A 14,661-nucleotide genomic window follows, 5' to 3' on the forward strand; every position below is an offset into this window, starting at 1 on the left:
TCGAAGTGTCTCGTTTGTTCGCTTGGAAAATCTGCCTCTTGTCTGTCTTCACTGCCACTTCCTTTTGTTGAATGAAGTTTCTTGGAAAATAATAATAATATTTATAGCCGGCTGTTCTTATTTATTATCTATGTTAATCCAAAATTAAATTAATTGAATAATAATAAAAATACTTTTATTTTATAAAAAAATTATCATTTTATCATTTAATAAAGGGTTAGTATTTAGTATAATCATATATATTTTTTAACCTCACAAGTATAATTAAAAAATTATCACGTGTCCTATTCTTTTTATATATTTACTTTTTAATATTTTAGTACACTCTATAGGACACATGTCATCCTTCCAGCCATATTTGTAGAATTTAAAAACTCTACTAGTAGGTACTAGAGGTGTTTATAGGTCAGGTCGATTCGGGTTTTTGCCTGGCCTGATTGATAGGTCTGGGCTTGGCTTGGCCCGAAAAATGGACTAATATTTTTGTTTAAGCATGGCACATATTATTTATTCTAAACCCAAACTTGGCCCGGCCCGACCATTTTTTAACATGAAATAAATTTTAAAAATAATATATCAAATAAACTAAACAAATAATTCTCAAAAATCATCAAATTGCATTAAAAATATTAAAATTAGATGCAAACTTATTAAAAAGAGACAAATGAATTACCACAAAAGCATCTAATTACAAAAAAATAATAATAATAATAATTGATGCAGTTCAAATGATCAATACAAGCATCTAAGCATAATACCATAATCAATACAAATGAGTTACCACAAAGGATCTAAGTAAAAAAAAACATAATTGATGCAGTTTAAATATTTAATATAAGCATCTAAGCATAATACCGTAATTGATGCAATTCAATACAAGCATCAACCAAATATTTTTTCCAATCTGGAAATAAAGTTAGAAATTAACTTGTTAGAAAAAGGAAAATTTATATAATTTTGTGAATTAACAAAAAAACAGTGGAAATAGATAAAGATAGACAATGACCGAAGTGTTTAATGTAAGTGGAATAGTGATATTCTTAACAATATTGATAAGGATACATGATGGACGTCAAAATTACAAAATATAATTTTTTACGACAAATATAATAGTAAATTGAAATATAGAGTAGTAGGATCAAATTTATAGGGACTGGTTATCTAATTTCACCTTTTCTTGTGACAGATTCGTTGTCGCAGTCACAATCGTGCCCACGACCTATGCTTAGTAATGCTGAAAAAAAATGGGGGGTTTAAATTGATTAAGATAATAAAATAAGAAAATATGAAGTGTAATAAAATAAAATAAAAACAAATTCGAAAATGCAAAAATAAATTTAAAAAATAAAGTAAATTGATAAATAAAATATTTTTAAGCTTAGCCTTAGCCTTGGTGTACTCCAATCTTAAATTAATCCTTGAAACAAATTTTTCCTTCCAAGCGATAAGCTGATTATAGCATGCCAACCCTCCTCTCGTAGTCGATCCTGGTATAACCTGCAAATCAACTCTTGCCAAATTTCCAACCACGTGGCACATACCTATAATTTAGGACTTCGACAGCCTTGTGATTTGAAAAACTCAACTCAAATTAATGGCCTCAACCATGTGGACCGTTTAAATCCAATTACTATTTCCCTTGATGAAATCCAACTAGATTTTTCTAATTTGACACGTCAATTTATTCGCGGGATTTTGAATACAACACCACCAACTCAACTTCTTAACTGTACGCCAAACGATTCCAACCCAACACGTGTTTTTTGAATTGAAATTGAATCAACTTTGAGGGACAAATATGTACTATCCCATATACCAGAGAGATAGCGAATATCGAAATGAGAGGTTTTCTTGAGCGAGTTCGTATCTCACGATTGTTTTATTGGAGCAATTTTTGGGCTAAAGCTAAAAAAAGTTTAGTTAATCCTGAAAAGAATCATGCTTGAAAATAAATGGTTTAAATGGAATTTTGGAAAGTAGAAAGGGAAAAAGCCTTGGAAGGCAATTAAACCAAAAGGTTGGAAAAAAAAAAAGGGAACGAAACAGATATTGAGTGTGACCTAGGAATGGGAAAAAAAAATAAAGAATTTTATTAAATTCTAAAGGTAAAAGTGTGTGTTCAATTGGTTGTAGCCCTAAGTATTTAGCTAATTTTTTTCTAAATATTATCACTAAATAATCCTAGATATTATCACTAAATAATTCAAAATTTAGAATTTAAATTTAAATAAGAGATTAAATTTAAATTAATTACAGAGCTGTAATAATATAAAAAATACTTCAATCTTTGTCCAAACACTTTAAAAAAAAATTTTCAACCCTTCAATCTTTATTCAGTAATCTTTGTATCTTCAATCTTTCAATCAAACCCTCCTCTTTTCTTTTTGTTCTAATTTAGTCCCTTTTTGCAAGAGCTTGAATTCAGCACACCAACTTCATTCCTGATAAGAAAAATTCAAATTTAATAGCCTTTTATTCAATAAGTAGCCAAAAATAAATATATGAAAAATACAAATTTATCTTGCTATCAATACAAAAAGTATTTTCACTGTATTTAAATTTTAAAAATGATGTTTTTATGATAATTGGAGACAAATGAGAAACGGCGAAGTTCCAGAAGGTAAATAAGTGAAAACCAGTAGCAGCGACTGGTAAAGAAGTAAGAAGCGAAAACAACAGAAGGAAAAGAAGCGGCAATGGCAACGAAACAAGCAAAAAGCAGTTGAAGGAGCAGAAGCAAGAAGCAAGAAACAAGCAAAAAGAAGAAAGAAGCATAAAAAAATATTTAAAATTTGGGATTAGGGATTAAAGAGAAATGGGAATATCGAGACTGGGTCTGCTAGGAAGTGGGAATAAGAGTAAAATTTTCATGTTATTAAAATAGGGTCGGGTCGGACCTGGTTGAAAAATCCTTGCATGAAGTCTGACTCATTCTTAAACTCAAATCTATTTTTCAAGCTTATATTTTTGTCCAAACCCTTCCATATTTTGGGCGGACTTTCGGGCTAAACCAGATGGCCCGACCCATGGACAAATCTAGTTGGTACCAAATATTTTCCTTTAACAAAAGTATTAGTTATTATTTATATTAATTTTTTTTATAAATATATTTGTTACATAATTTTGTTTTTCATGGTGTGATATAATCTAGTACCTTCCCAAATGTAATAATATATTTTTGTTAATAAGATTTTGGTGTAATAGAAAGATTGAGGTCTCAAATTTGAGTTTCATTCCGAATAAATCATGTGTGAATTCTCCATTCATAAATGTTGGACGTAAAAGTAAAGGGAAATTGGTGGATCTCTCGGTCAATTCCCTTTCATGCCTCTTTCAAGGCTCTTAGTAAATGGAAGATTCATTATTTCCTGTATTTCTATATTTGTTTTAAGTTTGAAACTTTGTTAGAAATTTGAATTGGTTAATAAAAATATTAGATTGAAAAAAGTGTTTAAACAAAAATTAAATTTGTTTAAAATATGAAATAGGCTAAATTTCTAATATTAAAGATTAATTTTAATTGGGCTGTTAATTTTTTTTTTTTAAAGTTTTATAAGCGAGCTCCAAGTGATGATTCAACGATCAGTACGATAAATTAGTACCAATCGACGAACAGAACATACTTTAGATCTAAATCGATCTGATGGTTTGTTATCATTCCACCTATATTCATTATTAAATAAATTTTTAACATAAAATATTTTATTTCACCCACATCGCGTGCATAGCGAAATCTAGTATATATAATGATAATAATATATTAAATAAAAATAAATAGAATTTTAAAAGATAAAAACATGATATATGGGAGCTTAGAGTTGCAATATGATGGGGCAAGCAAGGGATGTGAGAAATGAAGTTATGAGTGAAAGTCTTTCATCAGTGGAACTTGGATTGCATGAACAAAATACTGAATTGGATCAAATTCAAGAATCCCACAATCATAAAGAGTAGATTGAGGGATCTTTTGAGGGCCTGAATTCTAGGGAGAAATTGGATATGCAAGCCCATCGGGATTATATTTGTTATTTCATTTATAATTATATAATATCATTCTCAAATAATAATTACAAGAGGAAATATTTCGGAGAATAATTGGTAAAAGATATAAATAAAGTAATAAATAAAATAATAAAATATCCAATATTCAATCCTAATTCACTATTAGTGGCTAAGATCTTCTAAGTATAATTAATATCTCACTTTAAATTCAACTTAATTTTGGATTAACTATTCGTATCAACCTCTAGATTTAGACTAAATATTGTTGGTACAAGTGTCGCTGTCATCATTTTCTCCAACTCCCTTAATAGTTTAACGATTTATCAACAATATCCTATTTAACGCAATATGATCAATCGGTCGCTTTTCCTAAAACTAATCTTTGAATAGTTTTCTAACAAGATTGTTAAGGTAGAGTCGAGATACTCAACTTCACTTTCATTTTACACAAACACAAATAAAAAGAAAATTGTAATATTTTTTTTATCAACATGGAAAATATGTCAATATAACATTTATTATATCTTACATGGCACTGCTACAAACATACCACATGGCAATGTCTATATGTCATTATGATTTTTCTAAAATAAATTACAATTTTCTCAATTTTTGAAAAAATTATTTAAGCATCTTTATATAAAAAAATTATAATTTAATTACTAATGTTTGTAAAAATGATTAATATTTTATCTTGGAATCATAAAAATTTATATTTCAGTTAAAATTACTTAATTGCCTTATGTAATATGTAATAATTACTTAAAATTATTTGTAAGATATGGATATTGAATAATTTTAATAGTTTTGATAATTTATTTTATTGGCTCAAATGTCAAAAAGTTCTTAAGAAAATGCAAAAAAATCAATTAAGCCCTTATATTAAATTCACACACAATTGAGTCTCTGTCATTGATTAAGATAATCAATTAAACCCCTCTATTAATGTAACATCCCAAAATTTTAATTTTTGATTTCGTGTATATCACAATTGGGTATCTGCTTTAATGGTTAAGTGTTCTGAGTGTGTGTGTGTGTATGAGGTCCCAAGTTTAAGCTTTACTTGAGTCAATTTTGGTATTTTTATAAATAAAGCCTTAACCTTGTGCAAAGGGTTTAAGTTTAATTGTTGGTAAGTTTATATTAGAATGGGTCTGCTGGTTTGGTGGTTAAGTGGAGTGTTAGAGTATTGAAGGTCCTATGTTCAATTCTCTGTGATGGTGTAGAGACAATATTTTTGCTCCAATTTCGACTAAGAGTTGTGTTCGGACAAAATTCTGAGTGTTGTGTTTTAGTGTGTTAGAGGGAGAGGTTATCAGAAAATTCCCCAAACTTTTTCTGACGTTTTCTTCTTCTTTTTCTTTTTTTTTCTCTCTTCTGCCGATTCTTTCCCCTAATTGCTATCGAAATTTCCATTATTTTTTCCCCTTCCATTTTCTTTCTTTTTTTTTTCAATTGATTCATTTGTTCATCATTGGTTGCGCGTGTTTAGTAAGTAATGGTTTTATCTATTGTTAATCATTCTTGGTTACTCTCTAAAAAGGGGGATTCCTTTTTGGTGTTTAGGAGTTAATCAAGGGGCTGGTGGTTTTGAATCGACGTTGAGATTGTGCGAAGTCATGGTTACTCATGCGAGATAAGGGTTTTTTTAGGTTTTTAGTCGAGTTCCTTCTGAAATTGGTTGATTAAAAATGAATTAAGTGATTAATCTGGAGATATGTTGGTCGATTTTTAGGTTCTGGAGGCTTAGGAGTGCTTACGCATCAGAAACTATACCAGGTGTGTACCAGAAATGCAGAAAACGAGATTCGATGAAAAGCTGAAATTGCTTGCTGGCGAGAAATAAGAGAAATAAGAGAAAATGATGCGAAAAAAATTGTAGAGAAAGGAAATAAGGGTGTTATAAACTTGGAAATCAATATTTTGTGCTAAAATAGTTTTGTACAGCAGCAGTAGTCTAGTTTTTCATGGAAGAAACACTGTAAGTAATGGAATTGTAAATTATGATATATAATAAATTTTGTAAGACAAGGTCAGAATGATTTTGGATTCCCCTATTCTAACTTTGGAAAATCATCAAAAATTGTAAAAAAAAATAATTATGGGCTTAATTTTATATTTTTAAATCCTTAATGAGTCTATTTTCAAGGGAAAAAAATGGAAACATCATCCAAATTCTGTACTAAGAGATAAATATTTTTTGGTGAGGAAAGGTTGAAGCTGTCAAATAGTAGAATAGGGATAAATTTGAAGATTTTAATGTACTTATTTAATAAACTATAAATTTTGAAAATTTTATGGTAAAAAGATATTTGAGTCTAGTTTTAAAAACATCAAGTGGATCTTAATTTGGAATTCTGTACCTCAAGATATAAATAATTTAGTGACAATGACTCAAGTAGACAACTTTGAATGAACATATAAGTAAATAGTGAAAATATATATGAATATTTAGCTAGTATGGGTTACATTAAAAATGGATCACATGGCCAAAGCCAATTTGGGCCGAGTGGGCCACACGGGTGTGTGGGCTCACACGGGCAGATTACATGGGTGTGTGAGCCCATTTTTATCGAAATGTTTCTAAGGTTCCACGGGTCGCCCAAGCCGACTGTGAACTTACTGTAAGGTCGGTAAGCACTACCTAGACCCTTAAATGTGTGAAATTGACTGAATGATATCTGTACTAAGCATGTTAATATTTGAAATGAATATATGTACTGAAATTGCATAACAGCATATCATCCATTGTATGTTGCATTGCATTGGGTTGGGGGTTGTTATTCGGAAGAAGTGTACTGAAAGGCTTTAAGCCTAATTTACTGGCAGTTCAGCTGCAAACTACTGTTTTGTGCCGTATTCGGTACTACTTGGAGTGTAGGGATGGGTGGGTTAATTATATCCCCACATGAAGTGTAGGGTTGAACGAAGATGGTGTGTAGAGGCTGGTTGGGTAGGATTTTGCTACTGCATAACTGTTATTGCTACTAATACTGTGATGGGCTAAGGCCCTACTGCATTTTTGACACTGTAATGAGATGGGCTAAGGCCTAAACTGTCACTGATACTGTAAAGGGCTTAGGCCCAAGATTGTTTAACTGTGCACTGTGAATACTGATTGTTCGTTTGTTTTTGCGGGGTTACACACTGAGTTTACATAAACTCACCCTTTTTGTTTAATGTGCACAGGTAATCCCCAGACTTAGACGGATTGATGTGACGAAGGACTCAGCGGTGACCATAGTAATTTTTGGACTTCATGGTTTTCAATTTACGATTTATACTTTAATTATTATTGATTATTTGGGCGATAATTTAAGGACCTTCTAGGACTTTAGTTTTAAATTTTGGTTTTTATTTATTTATTTTAATTTATGGATTTATAGCTGCTGGTCATAGGAAATTCGATTTTCAAAAAGTTAAAGTATTTTCTAAACTCATGATCGTTTAGACTGTTTTATTAAAGCTTCCGCAACGAGGGATGTTTCAAAACAAATGTTTTAAATGAATAAAGATGACTTCCTAAGTTCTAACAAAGGTTTACTAAAGATAATAACATGAAATATTTTCGTCGTAACAACGAGGTTTCAAAAACACTATCGTGTGACATTGCTAGATATGGCCATAACGTCTATGCTGAGTTTGGGGTGTTACATTTAGTGGTATCAGAGCTAGGTTGTAAAACTCGGCTGTAGATTATGAGTTTTATAAAAAAATGGGCTTTCGAAAAATTAATTAATTTCTAAATAATTTAAAATGTTTTTACTGAGTAAGTGGTACACCAAGTTTTCGGTGCCAATCTTGCAAGTATTCTGAACTGTGATTTGTTTTAAACTGAAACTGTTATGCATAGTATATTCTAGAATTATTATAAATAATAAATTGTACTAAAAACACTCTAGTTAGTGTATACTAAAAATTGTAGAGAAACTGAAAACTATAGTGAGACTACGATTTACGAAAACGAACTCTAAATAACTGCTACTGTTTTACATAAAACATCTGTTAATAAACATTGGAACTGTAACTAATTCATAAAAATATTAATACAGATAAACGTGATTAGACAATGAGCGCACGAGGTATCCGCGGACAGGGTACTAGAGGCCGAGGTAGAGGCCGCAGAGAAGCTCGAGCTGAGTCGTCTTCATTGGGTAGCATACCGAATTTGGATACGAGTAAGATGCTAGTGTTGACTGCTACTGAGGCTGGGTCTCAAGATTGCATGGCTGGGGACAACGCATTGTCCCAAGCTATGCTAAGGATTTTGGAGAGGGTTGTTGGGCCCAATACTAGATCTGGAAGCCGAGGGTCAGCTACGGAACAACTCCGGTCCAATGGAGCTGAGCTCTTCAGTGGTGTCATTGAAGTTGCCTCTAATGTGGCTGAGTACTAGATTGAGGCCACGGAGAGGATCATGGATGACTTAGACTGCACCCTAGAGTAGAAATTAAAGGGTGCAGTCTCATTGTTGAGGGATGAGGTTTATCAGTGATGACTCACTATTAAGGAGGGCACTCAGCCCGAATGTCTAACCTAAGAGTTCTTTAAAACCGCCTTCCAGGGGAAATATATGGGGGCGAGCTACGTGGATTCTCGTAAGAGGGAATTCCTGAATCTGACTTAGGGAGATCAATCGATGGCCGAGTATGAGGCCGAGTTCTTGCGACTGAGATGTTATGCGTGAGGTATGGTGGCCTCTGAGTATGAGCGATGTAATCATTTTGAGGATGGGCTCAGAGATAATTTGAGAGTCTTGATAGCTCTGCAGAAGGAGCATGATTTTTCTGCACTGGTAGAGAAGGCAAAGATCGTCGAGAAGGTTAAGGGCGCTGAGGGCCAGAATTATGACCGCGAGAGGGGTAAGAACAAGAGGGATTCGAAGCCTTCGAGTTCTGCACAGAGGCCTAAGAAAAAGGCCAAAGTTGATGGGTCGGTTGGAGCTAGGCCCTCCGTTACTGTTACTAGATTGCAGCCATGTACTGATTGTGGTAGACGCCATCAGGACGAGTGTTGGAGAATAACTAGAGCGTGCTTACGGTGTGGGTCATTAGAGCACCGTATTAGAGAGTGTCCGCTGAGGACCGATCAGAGGCAACCTCTGAATACTGGTACGACGCAGCCATATAGGGTAGTGCAGCAGCCACCGAGGGGCGTGGACAGGCCAGAGGTGGTAATGTTATGGGTCGTGGGCTAAGAGCATTGAGCAGAGGTACTGGACAGGCTGAGGCGAGACAACCGACCCTAGTTTATGCTGCTCATTTTCGAGAGAATGAAGATACTCCGAAAGTCATCACGGGTACATTCTTTATTCTTGATGCACCGTATATTACCTTGATAAACATAGGGTCTACTAACTCATACATAGCTAGCAACATATCTGGAAACTTGAAGATTTTAGTTGAGAGTACTACGAGTGAGGTTACGGTATTGAATCCGTTAGGGCACTCTGTTAGAGTTAGTAAACTGTATAGGGATGTTCCTTTAGAGGTACAAAGGGCAATCTTCCTGACTGATTTGATAGTGCTTCCATTTAGGGTGTTCGACCTAATTCTGGGGATGGACTGGTTGGTTAAGCATCGTGTTAGCATGGATTGTGCAACTAAGAGGGTCGTACTAAGGACTGAGGAGGTAGTCATTATTGGAGAACGCTGGAATTACTTATCTAATGTGATCTCTGCACTAGTGGCAAAGAAGATGATTCGTAAGGGATGTGAGGTATTCTTAGCCTACGTAAATGTTTCAAATTCTGGGGATTCTACAGTTAAGGATATCAAAGCGGTAAAGGATTTTTTGGATGTCTTTTTGGAGGAGATACTGGGGTTACCTCCGAATTGTGAGTTGGAATTTGGGATTGAGCTACTTCCAGTACAGCTCTGATGTCGATCGCTCCCTATCAAATAGCCCCGAAAGAGCTTGTGGAGCTTAAGGCTCAGATTCAAGAGCTGTGCTATTGATTTTCGAGGTAGTTGGGAGGATTATCTGTCGCTAGTGGAGTTCGCCTATAATAATAGTTTCCAGTGTAGCATCCAGATGGCACTTTACGAGGTACTGTATGGTCGCAAGTGTCGCACTCCTTTATGTTAGACTGAGTTGGGTGAGCGACGTTTTCTAGGTCCTGGGTTAGTATCAGAGACTGAGGATAAAGTTAGATTGATTCGGGATCGTCTGCAAGCGGCATTTGACATACAGAAATCCTATGCGAATCTAAAGCGTTGAAAGATTTAGTATTTCACGGGGGACTTCATATTTTTCAAGGTCTCGTCATAGAAGAAGATACTGAGGTTTGGTCCTAAGGGCAAGTTGAGCCCTAGGTTTATTGGACCTTATCGTATTCTGAAGCGAGTGAGATCAGTTGCTTATCAATTGGAGCTACCTCCGGAGTTTGATCAGATACATGACGTGTTCCACGTCTCTATGTTGAGGCTGTAACACCCTCTAACCCCAAACTGTCGCCGGAACAAGGCTACGAGGCATTACCGGATATATCAGACAACTTATGGATATTTTACAATTATTATAACATTCATAGTATAATTGAAGAATTATGTCCCTATAATGGACTTTCGAAGCCCAACACAAGTATTAAAGTGGAATGGAACGGGACTTGTTCGAGTATTCAGAGATTTTTTTTTTATTTTTTTATTTTTTACAAAAATTTAATGACATTTCTTCTTAATTTTACATAAAACCCCGCAAATTCAAACCAAAACCAACTAATCCAAAACCAATGGCACAATCAAAACAACTTAAAACTAAATATATCTAAATCATAACCAATTCATTAACATAGCCATTTAATAACTAAACATTCATAATATTAATCCAAATTAACTAATAACTTCATTCATTTTCATTCCAACTTATACCAAATTATATAGTATAATATTTACCATTTTATCAAACGAATAACAAAATATGGTATACCATTCTTATAACCAACTTTACAAGTATATCTATATAACTTATACAACACCTAGTACATGCCCTTTCAATTAAGAAAGAAAACATCACCCAAAATTTGTTGGAGTCGGGACCGTTCGGATCTTTGGACCGGTACTAGACTCTATTAACTCACAAGACGGAAACAACCGCATCATTGAGTATTCCGTACTCAAGTGGTATTACCATAATTCAAATTACAATAGCAATAAAGAATTTTAATTACCAAACATGTAACTATCTAATTTCACAAATATCAATTCATTCTTAAACTTTCATTAATTAATAATAACGATACAATTTTATCTATTCTTCGTTTCCATCACATATTACATGTAACAATTTCAATCACTACATGAACATTAAGTTCATGCCTTTCATTTTCAATCTCAATTTCAATCCACTATTCAACTTTTTCGTTTCTTTCAATATTTCAATAATATAATCAATCAATTTATTTTAAATTTCTCATCTTAGATATTCACCCTATTAACAAATCCGGACTTTGACGGATGCACGGATTCAACCCAACACACCAAGACGACACATTGTGCCTAAAGCGGTACATAGTACTGATCAAGATATCGACACATAAAGTGCCTAAAACGACACACGAGGTGCCTGAAATACGACACATAAAGTGCCTGATCAGTAAAGCCGGCAAATTCCCGTACACTTCTAGATCCTATGGCATGCCAATTATATCCGACTTAACCCGACTAGTTAATAGGGTATTTCAATTCTCAATTCTCAATTCACTTTCATTTCCATTCCAAGATTACTTTTCAATTAAAATTTTCACATTCAAATCAATTTACAATTCAATTATACATACACATTCACCATTCAATTCAATTCTCATTCAACTCAAATATCAATACTTACCTTATAATTCACTTATTAAATATAGAATTGATATAAAACATTTAATAAAAAGTAATTTGAATTATAGTAATACAAACCGTGAATTTCTCGTTTTAATCCTCGATAGCTTTCTCCTTTCCTTTGTGCGCCGATGTCTTGGGTTCTTTGTTAACTACGAAAATAATAATAATTTGTAATCATCAATATAACACAATTCAATTTAATCCATGAGCCTAAACATGCAAATTTAACCATTTTTATACACATAATTCCACTATTTACTTATATGTTCATTCAAAACTGTCTACTTGAGTCATTGTTACTAAATCATTTATATCTTGAGATAGGAAACTCCAAATTAAGATCCACTAATTTTCCCTGAAACTAGACTCACATATCTTCTTACCATAAAATTTTTATAATTTTTGGTTAATCCAATAAGTACAGCTTATTCTTTAAAGTTTCCCCTGTTCTGCTGTCAAATAGTTCCGACCATTCTTCACTAGAAATTAATTATATCATATTACAGAACTCGAATAATATTCCCGTTGATTTCTCCTGAAAATAGACTCATTAATGATTCTAAACATATAACTTTAAGCCTCTAATTATTTTTCTTCAATTTTTTGTGATTTTCCAAAGTCAAAACAGGGGAACCCTAATTTATTCTGACCTTGTCTCACAAAATTCATTATATCTCTTAATTTACAATTTAATTGCTTATATCGTTTCTTCTATAAGAAACTAGACTCAATAATATTTAATTCCATATTTTATTCATCCTATAATTTAATTTATACAATTTTGGTGATTTTTCAAACTTAGACTACTGCTGCTGTCCAAAATAGTCTTAGTACAAAATGTTGATTTACTTTAATTTCAATTTAATCCTAACTAAATTCACTTACTTTTCTATCTTAATACATACTTTATTTCTATTCAAATTTTGTCCAAACTCATACTTAACTATTAAATTTCCAGCATATTTTCATAATTTCGAATTTATTTCCATTTAATCCCTAAAACTCAAAACTTATAGCTTAGTTTACGATTCAATCCTTTATTCAATTCCAATCAAAATTTCTATCAAATAAACCCCAATTCCATCATTTTATTCAACATGAACCAAACTTAGAAATCTAATGACTTTCAAAATTTCTACTTAAAACAAGTACTATTTATCTCTAGGATTCCAAAACTCAAAATCATAAGAAAATGGGCTAAATTGACTTACCAAATTAACTTGGAACCTTTAAACCCTATTTTCCTTTTTCTTTTCTTTCTTTCTTTCTCCCCTGTTTCTCCTCTTTGCTTTCCTGCTATTCTGCTTTCCTTCCTCCTTTTATTCTTTTGTTTCTTTCCTTTATTTCCTTTTATTTACTTTACTTTTAATAATAATAATTTAATATATATTTTAACACATAAAATCTCAAATTTTTATGCTTATGTCACTCACTTAGGACAAATGGCATAATTGCCATTTTGGTCCTCTTCATTTTCTTTTAATCTACAATTTAACTTTCATCCTTTATTCAATTTAGTCATTTTTCCTAATTACTCTTAATTAAGCTAAATTCACCTAATTTAAACCTAATTAAACACATCGCTAAACTCATAAATATTTCTAGTAATTATTTCGAACTCGATTTACTAAGACGGAGGCCCGTTAATGTACTTTTTTTATGCCCGTAAATTTTGGGTCATTACAGAGGCGCTATCACTCTGATCCTACTCATATTGTTCCTATTGAGGAGATTAAGGTGAGGCCAAAATTGACCTTTGAGGAGGAGTCAGTTTAGATTTTTGATCGTGACGTTAAGGTTCTACAAAGGAAGTCTATCCCTCTGGTGAAGGTTTTGTTGCGTAATCATAGTACTGAGGAGGCGACGTGAAAACCTGAGGATGCGATGCGTCAGCAGTATCCTCATCTGTTTTTGATCAGGTAAATTTTGAGGACGAAATTTTCTTTTAGGGGGTAGAGTTGTAACACCCTAAAATTTTAATTTTTGATTTTGTGTATGTGTGACACACAATTGGGTATCTATTTCAATGGTTAAGTGTTCTGAGTGTGTATATAAGGCCCCAAATTCAAGCCTTACTTGGGCAAATTTTGGTATTTTTATAAATAAAGCCTTAACTTTGTGCAAAGGGCTTAGGTTTAATTGTTGGTAAGTTTATATCAGAATGGGTCTACTGGTCTGGTGGCTAAGTGGAGTGTTGGAGGTCCTGTGTTTAGTTCTCTGTGATGGCGTAGAGACAGTATTTTTGCTCCAATTTCGGCTAAGAGTTGTGTTGGGGCAAAATTATGAGTAGTTGTGTTTTAGTAGGTTAATAGGGAGTGATTTTAGGAGATAATTGGGGAGAGGTTATCAGAAAATAATTTGATTATCTTTTTGTTGCAAAAAAAAAATAGAGTTTCAGTTTTCTCTCCAACTTCCCAAACTTTTTCTGACGTTTTCTTATTCTTCTTCTTCTTTTTCTCTCCTCTGTCGATTCTTTCCCCTAGCAGCTGCCAAAATTTCCATTATTTTTTCCCCTTTCGTATCTTTCTTTTTTTTCCAATTAATTTGATTGTTCATCGTTGGTTGCGCATGTTTGGTAAGTAACGGTTTTTTCTATTGTTAATCGTTCTTAGTTAATCTCTAAAAAGGGGATTCCTTTTTGGTGTTTAAGAGTTAATCAAGGGGCCGGTTGTTTTGAATTAACGTTGTGATTGTGCGAAGTCGTGGTTACTCAAGCGAGGTAAGGGTTTTGTTAGGTTTTTAGTTGAGTTCCTTCTGAAATTTGTTGATTAAAAACAAATTAAGTGATTAATTTGGAGATATGTTGGTCGATTTTTAAGTTCTAGAGGCT

At 33.0% G+C, this 14,661-nt stretch overlaps 1 protein-coding gene across 1 annotated transcript; it reads left to right on the plus strand.

Annotated features, from left to right (window-relative positions):
- The first annotated feature begins 8,692 nt into the window (after window positions 1-8,692).
- On the plus strand, window positions 8,693-9,882 carry LOC108455139 (uncharacterized). The gene is made up of 2 exons (XM_017753741.1): window positions 8,693-9,175; window positions 9,226-9,882. Exons 1-2 carry the CDS (start codon window positions 8,693-8,695, stop codon window positions 9,880-9,882), a joined length of 1,140 nt encoding a protein of 379 aa, XP_017609230.1.
- The last annotated feature ends 4,779 nt before the right edge of the window (window positions 9,883-14,661 follow it).

Source organism: Gossypium arboreum, chromosome 9 (genome assembly GCF_025698485.1).
Source record: "Gossypium arboreum isolate Shixiya-1 chromosome 9, ASM2569848v2, whole genome shotgun sequence".
NCBI lineage: Eukaryota > Viridiplantae > Streptophyta > Magnoliopsida > Malvales > Malvaceae > Gossypium > Gossypium arboreum.

Excerpts from the sequence above, each read along its gene's own strand:
- LOC108455139 (XM_017753741.1), top strand. The coding sequence starts at position 8,693 with ATGGTGGCCTCTGAGTATGAGCGATGTAATCATTTTGAGGATGGGCTC. Across the intron at positions 9,176-9,225 it reads GCGTGGACAGGCCAGAGGTG|GCTGAGGCGAGACAACCGAC; the intron begins GTAATGTTATGG and ends GGTACTGGACAG.